Source organism: Alosa pseudoharengus, unplaced genomic scaffold, assembly GCF_046254945.1.
Source record: "Alosa pseudoharengus isolate Yale_2024_CS ecotype anadromous, Long Island Sound unplaced genomic scaffold, YU_APseudo_1.1 YU_APseudo_1.1_scf_2, whole genome shotgun sequence".
NCBI classification, from domain to species: Eukaryota; Metazoa; Chordata; class Actinopteri; order Clupeiformes; family Clupeidae; genus Alosa; species Alosa pseudoharengus.
Window position 1 is genome coordinate 56,970,471 of NW_027468663.1, and position 21,834 is coordinate 56,992,304.

Below are 21,834 nucleotides of genomic sequence, written 5' to 3' on the forward strand. Positions count from 1 at the left end.
AGCGCCACAGAGACGGCGCCGCGCAGACTTCCCAGGACGGCTTCCCGATTGTCGGAGCCTTCGTCCCGGAGTGTGACGAGGCGGGTCAATACCGCCCGCTGCAGTGCCACGGCTCTACGGGTCACTGCTGGTGTGTGGACGTGCAGGGCCAGGAGAGAGCGGGCACTAGAGCGCCCCCTAGCTCCCCAAGACCCAACTGCAATGAGCCAGGTGAGAATACCTGTCCAAATGAAGCCAATGGAAGTAGGAATGAATCAAACTGAACTGGGCTGGGCTGAGCTGAATCAAATTGAACTGTAATTAACTGAATTAAAGGAACTGAGTCAAAATGAATTGAATCAACATAGGGATTAAACTGGAATACGTTGTTAAAGACAATGAAGTTTGACTTTGAGTGTAATTGTCGTCCTTTGTCTTCTCAGAGCGTCCCAAGACCCCCTGTGAGCACCACAGACACAGCGTCCAGGGCTCCCAGGACGGCTTCTCTCTAGTCGGAGCCTTCGTCCCGCAGTGTGACGAGGAGGGTCAGTACCGCCCACTGCAGTGCCATGGCTCGTCGGGTCACTGCTGGTGTGTGGACGTGCAGGGCCAGGAGAGGGCGGGCACTAGGACCCCCGCGGGCACCCCTCCTACCAACTGCGATGGACCAGGTGAGAGCGCACTTTAATTATCTGGGTATTATGTGGTGTTTTCAATGTGTTTCTAAGGCAAGGCAAGGCCATTTTGTTTGTTGAGCACATTTCGTACGCTAAGGCAATTCAATATGCTTTATGCCATCAGAGATGTTAATGTAAAGCTGTTATTAAAAAGCTATTTTTAGGAACTTTATTTTGAGGATATGTGGTCTTATCAAGGCGAGGAACACATACCTACTGTATCATTTATTTCCATTAGCCACTTTGTCTATTCATTATGCAGTATTAAAAACATGAAACTTCACAAAAATGTAAGAATGTCCTTTCCAAGTACTGTATGTATATTGCCCAAATGCATTGTTTCCCATAGCTTACATACTTTGGCAATGGAAAAGAATGGTATTCATTTTAGTGATTCTAATAAACACTGAATTTAGAATGTTTGCGCTGGAACACGTTATTTAGACAGTCCGAGGGAACATTCTAAATGGGCCGCACCACGGAACCCTGCTGCCCGCAGCTCTGCCTCATTTCCCCGAGGCTGGACGTTCCATGAGTTGTGATGGACTCTGTGCTTATCGCAAGAGGACCTTTAGTTGTTGATGTTCCTCCTTACTTTACACAAACCTGTTGTTCTGAGTGCAGACCTTGTACAAGGCTGATAGTGTTATGTGAATTAGCCTGTTCTCCAGGTTGTTGTTAGCAGTGCATAGGTGGAAAGAAACAGTTGGATAACCCCAACCTTTACCCTGTCAGTCCCACTGTCAGTCCCACTGTCATTATGGATTACCAGACACATTGTTCCTTAACGGATATTCAGGAATTATCTCAAGGTAAAATTTGGAGAAGATTGGTCCTGACACATTCACCAGACAGTTTTTTGCCGCTCAAAAGCGAAAGATCAAGAATGACTCATGTTGGCCTTGTGTCTTAGCCGGCTACTCACGTTCATTTAGGGCAAAAGAAAAAAGTGTTTGTGTTTCAAAGATATCCTGTGTGCATCTGGTGGCATACGTAAGCCATCCATGAATCATCTGTCATTCTCCGAAAGCCCCATGTGTTGTATATTTATTGTCTGGAAATGCTTATCTGTCTGAGAGAGGCAGTAATTGCCACCATTAAACAGACTACACCATCTGTACAACTTCCAGATGCCATTGTAGTGTAGATCCAGCACACTTCTTGAAACCCTCAGAAAGAAGAAAAGCATGGTGGAGTGGGTGGGAGAGGTGGGGTTGAGGTGGAGTGGGTGGGAGAGGTGGGGTTGAGGTGTGCTGGGGGGAGTGAAAACATGCCTTGACCCTGTGAAGGAGATGTTAATGGAATCTCTCTCTGAGCTGAAATAACACTTGCAGACCTGACAAACGGCAAACGGTCCAGTGTGAGAGGCAAGGCGAGGCGACCTGAGCTTTGTCTAAATCCTCCACCCTCCACCGCCAGTCCAACCCTAACGGAAACACACTGGTGTGTGTGTGTGTGTGTGTGTGTGTGTGTGTGTGTGTGTGTGTGTGTGTGTGTGTGTGTGTGTCTGGCGTGGACCGAGTGATGTGGACGCGGAGCCTTTCGTCTCGTGGCCTCTGAGCTGTCCACACGCCACACCACACGCAACACCACACGCAACACCACGCCTCTGAGCTGTCCACACGCCACACCACGCCTCTGAGCTGTCCACACGCCACACCACACGCAACACCACACGCAACACCACGCCTCTGAGCTGTCCACACGCCTCACCACACGCAACACCACACGCAACACCACACGCCACACCACGCCTCTGAGCTGTCCACACGCAACACCACGCCTCTGAGCTGTCCACACGCAACACCACGCCTCTGAGCTGTCCACACGCAACACCACGCCTCTGAGCTGTCCACACGCCACACCACGCCTCTGAGCTGTCCACACGCCACACCACGCCTCTGAGCTGTCCACACGCAACACCACAGCCCAAACCAATCTGGTTTTGTTTCTTTTCATCAGGAGTGTTTTGTCTGGACAGATGTTAAAACCACAGGCCAGTAGTAGGCTGTGTGTTGCGCTTGAGGCGCTGGGCTGTGGCGGTGTGTGTAAGCTTCACATTTCCTCTATGGTCCTTAGCTCCTTCATCTGAGTGCTCACCTGGTATTTTCTACGTTGTGTTTCCTGTTTCCTGTGAGTTTGTCCGCCCATCTTCCTTACTGGGCTTCTGTGTCCTGTGTTTTCCTCCTCAGTTCACCCAGAGCGCCCCAAGACCCAGTGTGAGCATCACAGAGACGGCGCGCAGACTTCTCAGGATGGCTTCTCTCTAGTCGGAGCCTTCGTCCCGGAGTGTGACGAGGCGGGTCAGTACCGCCCGCTGCAGTGCCACGGCTCTACGGGTCACTGCTGGTGTGTGGACGTGCAGGGCCAGGAGAGAGCGGGCACTAGAGCGCCCCCTAGCTCCCCACGACCCAACTGCAATGAGCCAGGTGAGAATACCTGTCCAAATGAAGCCAATGGAAGTAGGAATGAATCAAACTGAATTGACAACACTTTTTGGGCACTCGTTGGGCATCCATTTCGGCAGAAATGCGCGTGCGCAAGGCTTCACGACACCAATCTTGCTCCAGCGGCGAGATCACAACACATGATTGGCACGATGTCTTCACAACACACCATATTATTAGCTTAATGTATCCACGTTGACGTTTTGCCGAGGAAGGGGTGGGATATGTGTAGACAACGGCCATATTGGCGTGACAAACTAGCCCCATGGATTTCTATTGAGTATTTTTTGAGTGCTGTGTTTCTACATTAGAAAGTCTCTGGTTTAATTGTCGTCCTTTGTCTTCTCAGAGCGCCCCAAGACCCAGTGTGAGCATCACAGAGACAACGTTCAGACTTCTCAGGACGGCTTCCCGATTGTCGGAGTCTTCATCCCGGAGTGTGACGAGGCGGGTCAGTACCGCCCGCTGCAGTGTCATGGCTCTACGGGTCACTGCTGGTGTGTGGACGTGCAGGGCCAGGAGAGAGCGGGCACGAGAGCGCCCCCTAGCTCCCCACGACCCAACTGCAACGAGCCAGGTGAGTGAGCACTCCAACATGGCAGTTAAGGTATATTATATTCGTTACATGGACAACTACGGAGCCCTAGAGGTGTCACCACAAAATGTTTTGCATGTTGAGAGAATGTGCGCTTGTTTTACTATATTGTGCACTCGTTTTACTAAATCGTACGCTCGGTTTACTAAATTGCGCGCTCGGTTTACTAAATCGTGTGCACAATTTATTATATTGTGCTCTCGTTTTACTATAGTGTGCCCTCATTTTACTAAATTGAGCTCTCATTTTAAGCATAGTAAAACGAGGGCACAATTTATTAAACGAGTGCACTATTTACTAAAACGAGCGCATGATTTACTAAAACGAGGGCACGATTTATTAAAACGAGAGCACAATTTGTGAACATGGTTATAGAACATTGTGTGCACGATCTACTTAAACGTGGCCACAATTTGTAAAACGTGCACTCAATATTGTTTTGACACATGTAAACATGAGCACGTTATAGTACATTCGAGATCTCGATCTACTAAAACGCACCCACGAATAATTAAAACGTGGGCTCGAAGAAATTAAATTGTGTGCACAAAAACGTAGTGTGGTGTCAAGGGGTATCCCCGGGAATGACGTCGGGAGGTGTGTCGCTTGTAGTGACGTAGGGGGAATCTCATTGATTGCAGTGCACCTAGATAAAGCCCCATTAGGTAGGATATAGGTGGGATAGCAGATGATTGTGTGTGTTTGCACAGGCCCCTTGCCATCTTCGTCTAGCTGAATGTTTGCCGAAGTTTTGAGTGTTTGTTGAGGTCCAAGTTTATGCAGAGCTGTGGTGTTTATCGCGAACGGTGTGAGCTGCATAGCGTGAGAAGCTGAGCATCGTGTACGCCACTGTTTATGTCTCCCGTTTCATAGTCCGTATCAAAGCTTACTGCGTTGTGTGCATCATATTGGTTATATGGTGAGGCCATCGGGCACTAGAGGGAACCTTATTGTATTGGGTGGGTATTACTACTAATACGCAGTAGCCTATTTGTACCAACAGCAGTAGGTCTACGTGTTGTAATTATGACCGCTGCGCAGCGAAGCGGCGGTCGTATAGGTTTAGTCAGATTTTTTTTTTGTTTTGTTTTTTCGCATGTCCAAATTTCCGTCAAGGATTCCCGGGACACTGTAAGACCGGGGTACATGAAACTTGGTGGGCATGTAACCCCACATGGATAGCATGGAACCTGTTTCCGAAAGGAGGGTAGGGCAGACACAGTTTTCTGTGAATATCTCGAGAACCGTAGGGTTTAGGAGGACCATTTTTTTTTTGTATGTTGATCTCAAAGGGCCATGTCAACCCATTCCATAACCACTCATTTCATGTATTGCGCCATCTAGTTAAACACAAAAAACTAAAAATGAGGTGTTGTAATCGCAGGTATCTGTGACCTAACATAGTCAAAACTGCACGAAATTGGAAGTGCAGGATCATTATGACACCCTCTGAATGCACGCCAAGTTTCGTGGAATTCCGTTCATGGGGGGCCACGCAATAAATTAATTTATGTTACTATACACCAACTGGCCTGTAGGTGGCCGGAGACAGCTTTCTGTGAATATCTCGAGAACCGTAGGGCCTTGGAGGTCCACCTTTTTTTTGTATGTTGGTCTTAACCCTTAGAACCCGATTGACGCAAAGTGCGTCAAAAAACACACCCTTTCTTCTCTGTTACATTGCTCCGGAACGGTTCATCGCAGCGAGATGTAACCTTTATTGCACGACAGAGCAGAAGTGGGGCTTTCCAACGAGACTACACACTTGTCTGTACGATCAAGTATGAAAATTAAAAAAAATCATGAAATTAAATCAAATTGCATCATATTTACAGTCTATACTTCTCTGCATTCACCTGCACACACATTACTCTAGTTTGAATTACTCGCGAACCCGTGATCGCATCGATATGGCAAGCATATCAGATGAAAGAGGGGGCACAGGGCTATCCATTGGTACCATGTTTATCGATCCTTCTGGCTTATAAAACCAGACGAAGTGACTGCAAAATAATAACGTCATGTACACAAACCAACGCTGCACACTCATTACTCTCGTTTGAATTACTCGCGGACCTGTGATCGCATAGATATGCCACGCATGTCAGATGAAAGAGGAGACTCAGAGCTATCATGTGATACCAAGTACATCCTTCTGGGTTATAAAACAGACGAAGTGACAGCAAAATAATAACTTCATATAGCTGGACTTACCCCACGTTTTTGTCTGTTCTTGTGACAAAGCATGTTTATAATCCAATGCTATCATGTGTTTCTCTATGGCAAAGCATGTTCATATTTCGGTTTTGAGATCCTAGCAAATTCCTGCATGGCATCCAATTCAAGGCTCACATTGCATCCCAATTTCAACAAATAAACACCTTTTTTGCCTTTACTTTGTTCATGGCAATGCAGTAAAGAGTTGAGAATTATTATGACTGCATACACACAGGCACGCAGGCTAACACGCAACCTCGGGTCAAGTCAGGTCAGATCAGTTCGTGTCACAGATATGGAGCGCAGAAAGGTCATTTTTCATCACTAAATAAAAAATGGCATTTATTTCCGTAAATCACACAGCAAATATTTCTGTAAATTGCTCAGCCCCAGAGTATCCCTCCAACATGGCAATTATATTGCCCGATTCAGGACAGTCTGCCCTACACACACATGAAATGCATGTAGAGCTGTGAGCTTGCTGTGGTGAGATACATGTCGAAATATAAGAATTTTTATAATACACTTTTTATATTTTAATTCTTTAAAAATCAAAATAAAATCAATGCTAGTATTAATACATGAAATGATGGCAGATCTGAATAGCCTAAACTCTCCTGAAAAAAACAATATATAATATATGTGTGTGGCACTTACAATGACCAGAATAAATCCTTATGAATAAAGGTAGTGAAAATGCCCTAAAAACAGCTTAGGGTTCTAAGGGTTAAGGGGGCATGTCAACCTATCCCATTACCACTTATTTCATGTATAGCACCACATAGTTAAAAATTAAAAAGCAAAACATTAGGTGTTTTCATCACAATATCTCTGGCTGACATGGTCAAAACTGCACGAAATTGAAAGTGTAGGATCATTATGACACCCTCCGAATGCATGCCAATTTTCGTGGACTTTCGTTCATGGGGGGCCTTACAATAAAATAATTTATGTGTACATTTAGTGACCGTACACCAACAAGGATTCCCGGGACAAAGAAAGACCGGGGTACACGAAACTTGGTGGGCATGTAACCCCACATGGATAGCATGGAACCATCGCTTTTCGTTTTGATCTGTAGCCCCCCCCCCCCGCTGGACTGGACCCCCCGAAAGGAGGGTAGGGCAGGCACAGTTTTCTGTGAATATCTTGAGAACTGTAGGGCCTAGGATGACCAATTTTTTGCGGATGTTTGCCTCCAGGGGTCATGTAAACCCATTCCATATGCACACATGTGCATAAACAGATACACACGCACACACATACATTCACAGTAATCCTACGTATGACACATACTCAGACAGTAGACATATATACGCATGCATGCACATGCACACACACAGGCACATAAACAGGCAAACACACAAGCACAAGCACATGCACGCACACACACCCACCCACACACACATAAACATAAACATGTACACGCACACATGCACACAATTCAAGAATTTCTCAGAATTATGAACAGGCAATGGGGGTGGGGTTGTATAAAATGTATATTACATGTGAAATCTATGAACTAATCATGTTCTGGTACTTGTTGTCTAGCAGATACCAGTGAGAATTGAGTGTGCATAATGCAATTCAGTGAGACAGTTAGAATCATATATGCCTTTCAGCGTGACTTATTTTTGTGGAAAACATGTGTTGGACTGGGCGGCGGTCATATTTTGTACCGCTCTGCATCTAAACATCTAGTTGTTTGGGAGCTTGTCGCTGTGTGTGCTTCGATTGCCTTCTAGACCTCACAGTTAACGTAGGCTTTAGTCAACAATCCAGGAGGTAGTGAAAACCGGTCATTACAACAGAGCCCGAGTAGCCTATGTAGCCTAGTAGAATTTCCCCATTATGGGTCTCCATAGCTGGCGGTTGACACCACAGGTGACCCTGCTACAAAGAGTAGAAGTCCGCTATAAACCATCCTGACCACCTAAAGGCTTTAATTAGCTGCCTACGGTATTCATCACATTACCAATATGAACTGTAATGTTACAGACAGCTGTAGGCCTAGTCCGTGCCAAGGTAACACAAAGTTGCCACCACAGCACAGCGAGCGGTGAGAAAATGTCGGGAATTACTAAATGTGAGCACGAAATACACATTTCGAGAGCTCAATTTAGGCCTACAACAGGGTCACGTTTTATTAATTCGAGGGCTCAATTAAAGGAAAACGTGCTCACAAATTATCACGACCAGAAAAAATATCACTTAAAGTGAGCTCTCCCGGGCTCCGTAGACAACAACCTACTCCAACAAACCGTGGTAAAGTTGGTTTTATATTGGATGTTGGATATTCGACACATTCGAAAAATCTATTTAGCACTGACTACGATGGTCGAGTTTGTGTCAAACCAACTTTAATGTGTTTAAACAAGGTCTGCCTATATTACACAAAGCTTCTTTTGTCCAAAAACCCATGTTTTGATTTTATGAATTTTTTATGCTGATAAAAGATTTCAATCTATTATGCAAATCATTCCCCTTTTGACCCACCCATCTCAAAACACATCTGCTGCACTCATCTAACTGCCCTACATAGTACACAAAGCTTCTTTTTTCCAAAAACTCACTCTTTGATTTTATATACATTTTTTACTGTCAAAAAACGCTAGAAATGTATTATGCGGCTTAACCTTTTGACCGACCCATGTCAAAACACATCTATTGCACTCATGTAACTGCCCTACACAGTACACAAAGCTTATTTTTTCCAAAAACTCCCTCTTTGATTTTATATAAATTTTTTACTATTCAAAAATGCTATACATCTATTATGCATCTATTATTAAATCTTATAAAATAAGCTTTGTGTAATATGTAGGGCAGTTACCTGAGTGCAATAGATGTGTTTTGACATGGGTAGATCAAAAGGTCAAGTCGCATAATAGATTTATAGCATTTTTGAATAGTAAAAAAATTATATAAAATCAAAGAATTTTTTTTTGAAAAAAATAAGCTTTGTGTACTATGTAGGGCAGTTACCTGAGTGCAATAGATGCGTTTTGACTTGGGTAGGTCAAAAGGTCAAGCCGCATAATAGATTTCAAGCATTTAAAGCATTTTTTATAAAAATATTTATAAAAATCAAAGAATGGGTTTTTGGGAAAAAGAAGCTTTGTGTACTATATAGAGCAGTAATCCAAGTTCACCAGATGAGTTTTGACAAAACTAGTTTAGGAACACCACAGAGTCTTCAAAACTTCTACTACGTCTATGCTGTATAGCTATGCTAGGTGAACGATTCGCCTATTACAAGTTTGTTTACCATCAAATCGGCTTTGTAAAGGTTACCGGTATATTAAGGTGAAAATCTTGCACTGTGTACCTTTCAAGCCATCCATGTGTCCCTCCACAGTCCCCAGCTTAATGAACACCCCTGTCGTCCCCCACTCCTTCCTCCACAGTCCGCCCGGAGCGCCCCAGGACCCAGTGTGAGCATCACAGAGACAGCCTGCAGGGCTCCCATGGTGGAGTCGGAGCCTTCGTCCCGCAGTGTGACGAGGAGGGTCAGTACCGCCCACTGCAGTGCCACGGCTCGTCGGGTCACTGCTGGTGTGTGGACGAGCAGGGCCAGGAGAGGGCGGGCACTAGGACCCTCCCGGGCACCCCTCCTACCAACTGTGATGGACCAGGTAACACAACAAAACACAACAAGCATGGGCGCTTTTCCCGATTCCACCCCAACTCTCTCTCCTGCGGTCATTTCCCGATTCCACCCCAACTCTCTCTCTCTCCTATTGGGTCATTTCCCGATCCCACACCGTCTCTCTCTCCTATTGGGTCATTTCCCGATTCCACCCCAACTCTCTCTCTCTCCCATTGGGTCATTTCCCGATCCCACCCCAACTCTCTCTCTCCCACTCATTTCCTGTCACTGTCTCTACTGTCCTGTCAAATGAAAGGCATAGAAGCCCCACTCAAACTTCCTATACAATAATTAGAATTTCCTTTCTTAAGTCCACATTTCAGCACTCTCCGCACCCTCATTAGGGTTATGGACAGCCAGTACGTACAGAATGTCCATCTTGAGATCGCTTCCAACATTCCAACATCGCATCAGCTTTGAAATATCACTGTACACTGTGTAGTATTGCTCAAGTTTTAACCAACAGTGCTTAAGATGCCTTTAATATCGGCATATATATATTAATTGCTTCGGACTTGTTACCGGAGGGTTGCCGGTTCGAACCCCGACCAGTAGGCACGGCTGAAGTGCCCTTGAGCAGGGCACCTAACCCCTCACTGCTCCCCGAGCGCCGCTGTTGTTGCAGGCAGCTCACTGCGCCGGGATTAGTGTGTGCTTCACCTCACTGTGTGTTCACTGTGTGCTGAGTGTGTTTCACTAATTCACAGATTGGGATAACTACAGAGACCAAATTTCCCTCATGGGATCAAAAGAGTATATATACTTATACTTATACTTATACTTATACTTATACTATATAAATATAAATGTCCAGAAGGCAGGTCATGTGCATCGTCACATAGAACACCTGGCTTCCCAGTAGTCCATTGCTGTGACCCTGATATGAACTCTTCATAGAGTTCTCACCACTCCCAAGGCCAGCATACCTGCGGAGACGTCTCTGTGTCTTGTAAAATGTCACTGTCAAACACTGTGAGGAGGAACCAAAGGAGACCTCCTAGCAATTTTGTGTGACACTGAGCACAGGGATTTCAAACCGCTGCCAGATGTTGTATCAAAATAAAGCAGTGTGGTGTAATTAGCTAATTGGCCGTTCGTAGGATATGCCCTTAACACTATGCCCTTAACACCTTAATTTGTAGCAAACAAACAAGGACGAGCTCCCAGCCTGTACTTTAGAAGATGACACAGCGCAGCACAGAGAGAGCCGGGCGGTGCGGTGAGGCCAGTCTGCCCACGGACGGACGCTTCACACACACTCCGGGGCGGGTGGACTCTTCACACCCCCATCCCAAATGCCTTCTCTTCTTTCCGCACTCTCGCAGAACTCCCCAACCATTTCTTTCTTTTTTTTTATCCCTGAAGTGGAAACATAGCCTTGAACTTCTGAGAGGAGGGAAAAAAGCAAGAGCAAACATAACATTGTACAATGGAAGGCTTTTGGGAATAATATGGAGGTTTTCTTGAGGAGGCTTCATGTATAGAGAGCCCCTGTATTTGCGTCTGTCTCTAAACAATATGTTAACGCTGAGCAGATCCAGACCTGTGGGAGAGATGGACACGAGGGAGACACCCACACACGCACACACCCCACGCACACACACACACGCACACACCCCACGCACACCCCTCACACACTCACACACCCCACGCACACACACACACGCACACACCCCACATTTTTACCCCCCTCTGCACCACCCGGGCAGCGCTCTGGGCAGCTGTGGAGTTTATCTCCCCCCAGCTGTCCTCCCTGAGCACTCAGCCCTGCGTCCGCGTCGGCCTCTCTGGACGCCTCCCTGAGGCCCGCCTGGCCTCGGACACACGGGGGGATCCGCTAATGCAAATATACGACATTCCTCTGGACAAACACGCCTGGCTCCGGCCAGAGATAGTGAAGGTGTGTTATACAGAATACTCCGCGGTGACCCCCCCCCCCCAAACCAAACCCATGTCACCCACACTCACACCCCACCCACCCCCACCCTATCCCGCTGTGCACTGTGTCCTAAAATATCCGTCTCTTTCCCAAGACCTGGCAGACGTTACATTTCCCACGTGGCTGCACTCCAGCCTATACAGACAGCGTTTGAGCTTCACAGTGGAGTCTCAGATGTGCTTGGATAGTAAAGCTCTTCCGTGCCGTTGTGTGCCGGTTCAGCAGACAGCTTATACGTAAAGCTAAACATTAACACAGTTTACAGACCTCCATTCTATGAGATGATGTCCTCTGTTGAGCCTGTGTGCGCTATTAAGTTAGTTATGTAGCCATGCATGGTTACTTTACAACCACTAAGTGCCATGGGGTAGATTAATGGCACTGATGGGTCCGAATGGGGCCGCCTTCTTTTTAAACACTAGGCTGAAATGATTAGTTTGCTTACAAAGGTTCAGTGCAGAAATGTGGTGTGATCTTTTGAACCTGAACTTTTCCCATGAGAAAGAAACAGTTCTCGGTGTTCACTCCCAAGTAAAGCGAAATCGCTTTACATTTTTTATTTTTTTAACTGCTGTCTGTTCAATTTATTACACATATGGAATACCTTGTTGTAAACCTGTCACCTCACAGTGCATTAGCTCAAATTTGTTAGGGCATACACACAGTAGCTTGTTTAACGGTGTGTCTAAATATGGCACATCTTGTACAAATATGAGATGTACACACACATCTGCAAATTTACATTTTATTAGTTCCAGCCCTGATTTAGTAAACCTTATGGACACTTATGTTAGTCTAAGTATGGATATATGAATACATTGTGTATGTCTGCTGTGAACTTGCTTGACAAAGTAGACTGAAGTGTACTAAAGTTAGCAAACAGAACCCAAACAAGTCATGAATCATTTTACTTTCATTATCTGTTTAAGTCGTTTCAGACAAAATCGTCTGTTGAACACTTTAAACTTAACTTAAACATTGTATTTATATTCTCTCTCACTCTGTCTCTGTGTGTGTGTGTGTGTGTGATGGCAGTGCCACCGACCCAGCGTCCAGAGACAGTGTGTGAGCGCTGGAGGGCCAGCCTCATCGAGCACTACGGTAGCCAGCCGGACCCACACCACTACCTGCCGCAATGTGACTCGGCCGGCGAGTTCAACCCTGTCCAATGCTACGGGGACAGCAGCTACTGCTGGTGCGTGGACAAGGATGGACGCGAAGTGCCCGGGACCAGGGCCAATGATGCTGTGAAGCCAGCCTGTAAGCACACAAGCCCTGAAACACTCTGACCATCCTAAACACACACTCAGATAGGCCAATGATGCTGTGAAGCCAGCCTGTAAGCACACAAGCCCTGAAACACTCTGACCATCCTAAACACACACCCAGATAGGCCAATGATGCTGTGAAGCCAGCCTGTAAGCACACAAGCCCTGAAACACTCTGACCATCCTAAACACACACCCAGATAGGCCAATGATGCTGTGAAGCCAGCCTGTAAGCACACAAGCCCTGAAACACTCTGACCATCCTAAACACACACCCAGATAGGCCAATGATGCTGTGAAGCCAGCCTGTAAGCACACAAGCCCTGAAACACTCTGACCATTCTAAACACACACCCAGATAGGCCAATGATGCTGTGAAGCCAGCCTGTAAGCACACAAGCCCTGAAACACTCTGACCATCCTAAACACACACCCAGATAGGCCAATGATGCTGTGAAGCCAGCCTGTAAGCACACAAGCCCTGAAACACTCTGACCATCCTAAACACACACCCAGATAGGCTATAAACCTTTATAAACCTTTGCTCAGTTCACGTACCAATGTAGTTTGTGAAATTCAGACTTTCTATGTGCTGTATTTGTATTTAAAATACTAACTTAAAACTTTGGGGGCATTAGTGTGTTTCACTAATTCAGCGATTGGGATAAAGTATAGGTATAGGTATAGGTATACTCTTTTGATCCCGTGAGGGAAATTTGGTCTCTGCATTTATCCCAATCCGTGGATTAGTGAAACACACTCAGCACACAGTGTACACACAGTGAGGTGAAGCACACACTAATCCTGATGCAGTAAGCTGCTTGCAACAACAGCGGCGCTCGGGGAGCAGTGAGGGGTTAGGTGCCTTGCTCAAGGGCACTTCAGCCGTGCCTACTGGTCGGGGTTCGAATCGGCAACCCTCCGGTTATAAGTCCAAAGCGCTAACCAGTAGGCCACGGCTGCCCCAAATTAAATGCAGAGACCAAATTTCCCTCACGGGATCAAAAGAGTATATATACTTATACTTATACTTAAAGAATAGATAAAAAGGAACTTACGTGGTATAAACTCATGGGTCAGTGCCAAATTATTTCCATTATTTATTAGGATTCATAACATCACATAAAGGGTTACCTATGATGAAAGTGCTAAGCAGTAGACATTTTTTTTTAACTTTCCAAACCATTGGTCGATTGCTGTGCAGGTATCCCTACTGTGGCTCCTCCCACCCAGCGTCCACTGCCCCGCCCTGATGTGACCCCACCCCCGACTGGGGGCGTGTCCCTGCTGTACGCTCAAGGGCAGCAGATTGGTGCTCTGCCGCTGACCGGCACCCGCATGGACAAGGACAAATCCTCAGTGCTGCTGCAGCTCCACGTGAGACACTTAGGCTACCACGCTAATGGAATGCTATTCAATGCTAGCCTCAGGACCCATGTGGATGGGCTAGTTGCCCGACTGCAAGTGGATGGGCTAGTTGCTTACTGCCTGACTTCAAGCAACATTTTCATTTATAACGAGGAGGTTACGGAGTTAGAGTGTGATGTCAAATTACTGAATTATGGAGTTTACAGATTTATAGAGTCGAGAGAGTTGTTATTAAATTATCAAGTTCATAACATTTATATCTAGTCAGTTTTGGAGAGATCCGGCTCACACCTGGCCTATTGTATCCATGCCAAATAAGTTTATAGATGTTTTTAAAGACGATTGTGTCATATTTGCCCCCCCTGTTGTATTGCTTCAGCCCACAGAAATGTGGGTGGTTTGTCCTGAGAATGTATGAATAGGATTTTTTAGCGTATTTACAGTATACAGTACATAATATGCTAAAAATATGTCATTTGTGAGGGAAGTTTGTTAACATGAAACGCGTAAAATCTAGATTAGGAACTGAATGTCATGTTGCAGTTGCAGTTCACTTTTCCATATTATGGGGCACATAGGACTGTGTACTGTATATCTGTAAGACCATGACAACTTCACTTTGCCTCTGCTGTATGCATTTATGTCTCTCCTGTGATACAGAAAAACATCTGCTAAATGCATTAGCTTCCAGATCTGTCATTGTTTTTATTTGTTGTTTTTTCCTTCCTCAATACTCGGCTCTGCTTGGTGCTGTTCCAGGGGTCTATTGTGGTCGGGGTCGCCCACGACTGTCTGGAGAGGAAAGTTTACTGGACCGACATCGCTGGAAGAACCATCAACCGAGCTGGTCTGGCGGCTGGATCGGAACCTGAGGTTCTAATTAACACAGGTCAGAACCGCTGCATTGAACATGTGTCGGTACATATACACTTGTCAAAAAGAAGAGATTCAACAGGCCTGAAAAATGCAGACAGTTTAGAGCTCTAACAGTTAACACATGCATTCACTGACTGTACACATGTTAGTGCCTTGGCAGCACACATGCTCTCATATGCTATGGGTCTGGACACACACACACACACACACACACACACACGCGCACACACACACACACACACACACAAACACAAACACACACACACACACAGTTCTCTGAAGTGTACACTATATATCTGTCACATACACAAATAAATCATATTGTTAAATATTGCCAGATTAATCTGTTGAGTGTGAAAGAAATGTTGATGCTGAAAACATCTTGAATGTCAACATTAGAGTTGAGTTATATAAACAATGCAGTTTCATTTGTGTGCGCACTTTCCCAAGTATTTATTTGTGTGTTTGTGTGATTTACGTGTTTGTTTGTGTATTTGCTTCACACACAACAGGTCTGACCAGTCCAGAGGGTCTGGCTTTGGATGTGGTCCGACGAAGAATGTTCTGGGTGGACAGCACCATGGACAAGATTGAGACGAGCAACCTGGACGGCACCGGGCGACGGGTCCTGATCGACACGGACCTGGTGAACCCGCGAGCCATCATCGTAGATTCATCCTCAGGGTCGGCCTGATTATTTGTATTTATTTGATTTAGTTATCCTTTATTTTACCAGGAGGGTCAATATCTCTTCTTCCAGGGAGTCCTGGGGTCAATATCTCTTCTTCCAGGGAGTCCTGGGGTCAATATCTCTTCTTCCAGGGAGTCCTGGGGTGCGAGTTTGATGGTGTATTTTGCCGACAGTGCACGCACACTGTGGCCCGAGCAAAGTCAGACGCACAAAGTGGGCGGAGTCCGGCTGAATTTGATTAATATAAGATACGGTAGATAGATCAAAATTCAACACTGGTTTGCATGTGATTGGTTTATTCAAATTCACTTCAAATTAGCGGTCTTGCCCATTTCAGAGTCCCTGCCTTGATGTAACTTCCTGCTACCTATCACTGACGAACTCGGGCCCGGTTGGTGGATTATGCTGTTTGTCACTCGAGGTTATGTGCATTACAGAGGCATTGCTCATGTGTAGGGGAATTATACTCGGAATTCTGTCATTTCGCCCCAATACAAATTGAACGACAAAAATGCAATTTACTGCCATTACAAAAAAACAAGCTATTAGAAACAAACATTAGTTCCACATAACTTTAGTTCCACGTTAGTTTCACATAGTAAATTATATTTGAAAATATTACATTGTGATATAATGCTTTATGTAGTATGTACTACTAAAACTAGTTAGCACCGCCTTTGTGCCAGAAGTGGTTCATTAGTATACTTGTTTTGAGATAACATGTTATTGTTTGTGTAGCATTGGGTTTTAAAGGCAACAGTGGCTTTGTTTTAGTTCATCGGCTGTTGTATAATTCTAATAAAGGAAGCTATTATTAATTATAATAAAGGAAGCTAGGAAGCTATTATTAAGTATAATAAAGGAAGCTATTATTAATTATAATAAAGGAAGTCATTGTAGCTGTAAATCAGAAGATCTTACTTGAATGCTGTGCTACAGACATTTGACTTTAAAACACAACTCGCTTCAAAAATGACCTTCACTGGAAAGTCCTAAAGCCCTATCTAAGTGACCCCTGAAGGGCAGACACTTCAATTTTCTCAACACAGTAAAAGTATGGGAATGCCTGGCATGAGCCCCCCCTCTTAATTAATCCCTTAATTAGGCCCGTTAATTAACCCCTTAATTAGGCCCGTTAATTTACCCTCATTTCCTGCTCTGGGAAGGCTTCCTGCTCCTAATGATGCAGGGTATGCTGAGATAGCAGTAGGGAGAAAGAGAGAGAGAGAGAGGTGGCAGATAAGAGAGAGAGAGAGAGCGAGAGAGAGAGCAAAAGAGAGAGATAGGAAGGAAGAGAGAGGATGAGGAGAGGAAGAGAGGTGGCAGATGAGAGAGAGAGAGAGAGCGAGAGAGAGAGAGCAAAAGAGAGAGATAGGAAGGAAGAGAGAGGATGAGGAGAGGAAGAGAGGTGGCAGATGAGAGAGATGAAACAGGGAGAGATAAAGAGCGGGAAAAGAAAAGAAGTGAAAGGAACCATTTAAAAAGGAACAAGAGTTGACAAGGATGGGAGAGAGCGAGAACAGAGAGAGAGACAGAGAGAGGGAGAGAGCGAGAGAGGGGGAGAGGGAGAGAGAGAGAGAGGGGGAGAGAGCGAGAACAGAGAGAGAGACAGAGAGAGGGAGAGAGAGAGAGAGGGGGAGAGAGCGAGAACAGAGAGAGAGACAGAGAGAGGGAGAGAGAGAGAGAGGGGGAGAGAGCGAGAACAGAGAGAGAGACAGAGAGAGGGAGAGAGAGGGAGAGAGAGAGAGAGGGGGAGAGAGCGAGAACAGAGAGAGACAGAGAGAGAGAGAGAGAGGGGGGGGGGGTGCATGTGAGACTTAAGAGGCAGCGAGAAGCAGAGAGCCAACTCTTAGACTCAGTCTCAGCCTCGGGCTCAGCCCAGATGTTGGGCTCTCCGCTCCGCTCGTCTCGTCTCAGATGATGTGCCTGTGGTCTCGTGGGGATGCGGCTGCAGTGTGGGGGCAGAAACCACACAAGCAGCCCCCCCCACCACCAGCACCACCCGCCCCCCAATCACATCTGGAGGAACTGAGTGCAGGGAGCGAGGGTGGTGTGTGTGGGGGGGTGGAGATGTAATGCAAACCTCATGGGTCAATCAGAATCAGTGTGTGTGTGTGTGTGTGTGTGAGAGAGAGAGAGAGAGAGAGAGAGAGAGTGTTTAAGACTAGTATGTGCTTTAGATTAATTTCCCCATCTGTATGGGCTGTGTTCTGCTCATGATGAAACTAATGCTAAATCATGCACGCAGCCATGTGGAACTACAATTAACTACAGTGACTCCATCTTGCGCCAGTTTCTCAGCAATCCAACACTCCAGTGAGTTGTCTGTGGGTTTTAGAATGTTAACATGTAGTTGTGAGATGGGACATTCTTGATCAACATATAAGAACTGAGTCTGGATGAATTAGTGTTTCAAATTACAGCTTTTCTCGATTGCTTTGACCTGCTTAAACAACTAGGATCTACTTGGTCTTCATTAACACTTTTTTGCACAGAAGACGTGCAAATGTGTTCACACATTTCCATTGGGTTCACACATTTCTCACACCCTTTTGCAAAACAGGTAACACAGATGTCAATCAAAGACTCCAAACTCTATTAAACAAAAGGAAAACATCTATTCACAAGTGGTAGAGATCCCTTGCATAAGTCTGAATCTCTGATACACCTGTGTGAAACTCCTTTGCACAATCCTTCAATCAGCAATCATTCCTTATCCATAAGAGATGCCATGCCTGTTCTGTGTGTGTGTGTGTGTGTGCGTGTGTGTGTGTATGTATCATTCCTTATCCATAAGAGATGCCATGCCTGTTCTGTGTTGCTATTAGCAAGTATGGATCTAAGGCACATTTAGAGAAAGTACTGTATTGCCTACTTGGTGAAGAAAACAGTACAAAACATGTTTACTGTAGGTCTATAAAATGAAAAATCTGACCGATTGAAAAATTACAATGAAATGTGTCTTGTCTAGGTGATTACTGTAGGTCTTACATGTCAATGACAGTTACATCTTGGGAGGAATGAATACAACTATTTTTTATTCAGTACATTTTGTCTTTTCACAGTTTTTTTCTAAAACCAGAAAAATGAGAAATAAATGGAACAGACATAGCAAAAATGCTAATTTTGAGAACTATATTTTGCATTCTGTTGGTCAGTGTGTAATGATTGATTGAAATCACACAGTGATTTGACTACAGGGTGTGTTGTTTGAAGGCAAAATGTGCTTTTGCTGCATGGTTTAAGTGTTTTGAGAGAGTAACAGCCTTTTGCAAGCAAAATGTGACATTTTGCTAGAGTGCACACACTACACAACACAATGCAAAACACTGTTCTCAAAATGAGGAGTTTCAACCTTCATTTTTGCTGTCTGTGCCATTTCTTTTTCATTTTTGAATAAAAATGAATTGTATTCATTCCTCCCAAGATGCAACTGCCATTGACATGTAAGACCTACAGACAAGACACATTTCATTGAACAACAACTTTTTATTGAAATAGACCTATAAACACCTAGACATTTCAGATTTTGTACTGTTTTCTTCACCAAATAGCCAATACAGTACTTTCTCTAAATGTGCCTTAGATCCATACTTGCTAATAGCAAGCAAGCATGGTATCTCTTATGGATAATGATTGATTGCTAATTGAAGAATTGGAAAGGAGATTCACACATTGACATGACAAGTCCATTAGTTTGCAAGCAATATCTATTAGCTGTGAATACATGTTTTCCATTTGTTTCACAGACTTAATCCAATGGAGTATGTAGTCTTTGTATGAGAACTGTGTTATATGATTTGAAAAAGGATGTGAAACATGAGTTAAACCAATGACAATGTGCTAAATCATTTGCAAGCGATGACTTCTGCTCTAAGAAGTGAAGATCAAGATCAAGTGGATCCCAGTTCCATTAAATGCATCAAAGCAATCTAGAAAAACTGTAAACCGACCGAGAAAAACTGTCATAAATGACTGTCTGCGGACAGTACATGATATTATGTGAGTGAGTGAGTGGTTAAGTAAATGAATAAATGATTGAATGACTGACTGACTGCATGAACGAATTAATGAAGAAATATATGTGAGTGAATAAATTAATTAATGAACGCACTTTTGCACTTTCTGGGTAGATGTCTTGAGCCCAGTGGCCTTCACATGTCTGTAAACAAAGCACCCAAGATGGACGCCGCCATATTTTATACTGGTTCAGAAAGCACCAGTGAGACTGACCTCTGACCTCTGCTTCTCTCCAGAACCGTGTACTGGACAGACTGGAACCGCGAGGCCCCGAAGATCGAGGGCGCCTCTGTGGACGGGCAGAACAGGAAGGTTCTCGTCCAGGAGGGCATCGGGCTGCCCAACGCTCTGACCTTTAACCCCGCCAGCCGTCAGGTGTGCTGGGGAGATGCAGGTATGCAGCACTCCGACACGGACAAAAGCCACAGGATCCGGGTGTTTTACAGTGCTTTTACTGGTGCCTGCCCGGTTATTAGTATAGCTACTCTGGGGCAGAACTGCCATGGACTGGGGGTTGAAAACTGGGGGTCTCTCTAACATTCAATGGTGGTTGTTTAGGAAATGCACCCTAGATCAGGAAATTATTGAGGGTTGATCTGTAACACATTAGTGACTTAGGCTCACTAAGTCACCAAGGGCCCTCGTTTGAATAATGGGCAAACTACAGATTCTTAAGTCTAACCAAAGCGTGTTAAATAACTAGGCTAAATGCTCCCCATGCCACAAGTTAGAGATCATGCATGAGAACTTTGCTTGTTGATGGACTCTGCCCGCCTTTTAAATAAGCAGACTGCAACAGCAGTTGTCAAGTTGCTGATTGGGTTTGTGTCTTTGTACTCTGCTGCTGTCTCTGATGTAACACATCTCACATCTCAGGTACGAAGCGGCTGGAGTGTATATCTCCTGATGGAACGGGCCGTCAGGTGATCCACAGCGGCCTTAACTACCCCTTCGCCATGGTCTTCCACGCCAACCACTTCTACTACACGGACTGGAGAAGGTGGGGTCCTGTGCCATGTCAACAACACTTGCGTTTGTGTAGTGCTTTTCAAGACACCCAAAAGCGCTTCACAGTGAAGGGGTTACCTCCCAAATGTCTTATCCACTATTTTAATATCTCATAGGGATCTATCTTATCCACTATTTTAATATCTCATAGGGATCTATCTTATCCACTATTTTAATATCTCATAGGGATCTATCTTATCCACTATTTTAATATCTCATAGGGATCTATCTTATCCACTATTTTAATATCTCATAGGGATCTATCTTATCCACTATTTTAATATCTCATAGGGATCTATCTTATCCACTATTTTAATATCTCATAGGGATCTATCTTATCCACTATTTTAATATCTCATAGGGATCTATCTTTCTGATACTACAGAGCTCAGGTTGTGCACGGGCCTATGTGTACTTGCAGAGCTTATCATCAAGTATTGCATGAAGTGCCTCCTCTTATACAGTATAACTGGATTAAAAAATCTCACCAGCTTCCTCTTTTTCATTAATCTGTAGTCTGGCTCATCTGACAAACACACTGTTGTGATTTCTTTTGCAGGGACGCCATCATTGGCATGAGTAGAGGCACCAGCCAGTTCACAGACGACTACCTGCCGGAGCAGAGGTCACACCTGTACGGAATCGCTCTTGCGTCGCCGAACTGTCTATAAGGTAAGTCACAACCTGTCAATCGGTCAATTTCCTTTCTAAGTGAGGTCCTGTCAGTGTCATTTCTAACGAGGCCATCAGGCCCTAAAGAGCTCAATAATTTTTCAGTCTATGAAGCAATTTTGTCTGATTGGTGTAAAGCTTGTTTTTAGAGTGAACCACATTTTTAGGAGATTAAATGAACATCAGATTAACATCTGTTCAACAGATTTCTGGACTGTTAAGACAGTTTTGAGGTTTTTGCGAAATCTCCTCCTTGAAGGTCAGTCCTTCAATATTCCTTCAAAATGAGCAGGTAGAAGAGAAGGGGGTCATTTCATCACACCTGTAGAAATCACCTGTAATGCAGAAATGACAGAGAGGCTTAGAAAGAAACACCTCACACACAAACCTGTCAACTACAAGGCTTGTTCCAGGGAAAAGTAGAAGCA

At 44.8% G+C, this 21,834-nt stretch overlaps 1 protein-coding gene across 1 annotated transcript in view; it reads left to right on the forward strand.

Moving 5' to 3' along the window:
* nid2a (nidogen 2a (osteonidogen)) overlaps positions 1 to 21,834 on the forward strand; it is a 57,071-nt gene that overhangs the window by 34,107 nt on the left and 1,130 nt on the right. The window contains exons 12-23 of the mRNA XM_076295610.1: positions 1 to 210; positions 423 to 650; positions 2,849 to 3,085; positions 3,453 to 3,680; positions 9,323 to 9,550; positions 12,539 to 12,763; positions 13,976 to 14,148; positions 14,899 to 15,028; positions 15,528 to 15,699; positions 19,963 to 20,120; positions 20,603 to 20,726; positions 21,294 to 21,406. The exon at positions 1 to 210 is cut by the window's left edge and continues 30 nt beyond it. Coding sequence (XP_076151725.1) covers positions 1 to 210; positions 423 to 650; positions 2,849 to 3,085; positions 3,453 to 3,680; positions 9,323 to 9,550; positions 12,539 to 12,763; positions 13,976 to 14,148; positions 14,899 to 15,028; positions 15,528 to 15,699; positions 19,963 to 20,120; positions 20,603 to 20,726; positions 21,294 to 21,405 — 2,225 coding nt within the window. The 3' untranslated portion in view covers position 21,406. The remainder of the gene's footprint in view (positions 211 to 422; positions 651 to 2,848; positions 3,086 to 3,452; positions 3,681 to 9,322; positions 9,551 to 12,538; positions 12,764 to 13,975; positions 14,149 to 14,898; positions 15,029 to 15,527; positions 15,700 to 19,962; positions 20,121 to 20,602; positions 20,727 to 21,293; positions 21,407 to 21,834) is intronic.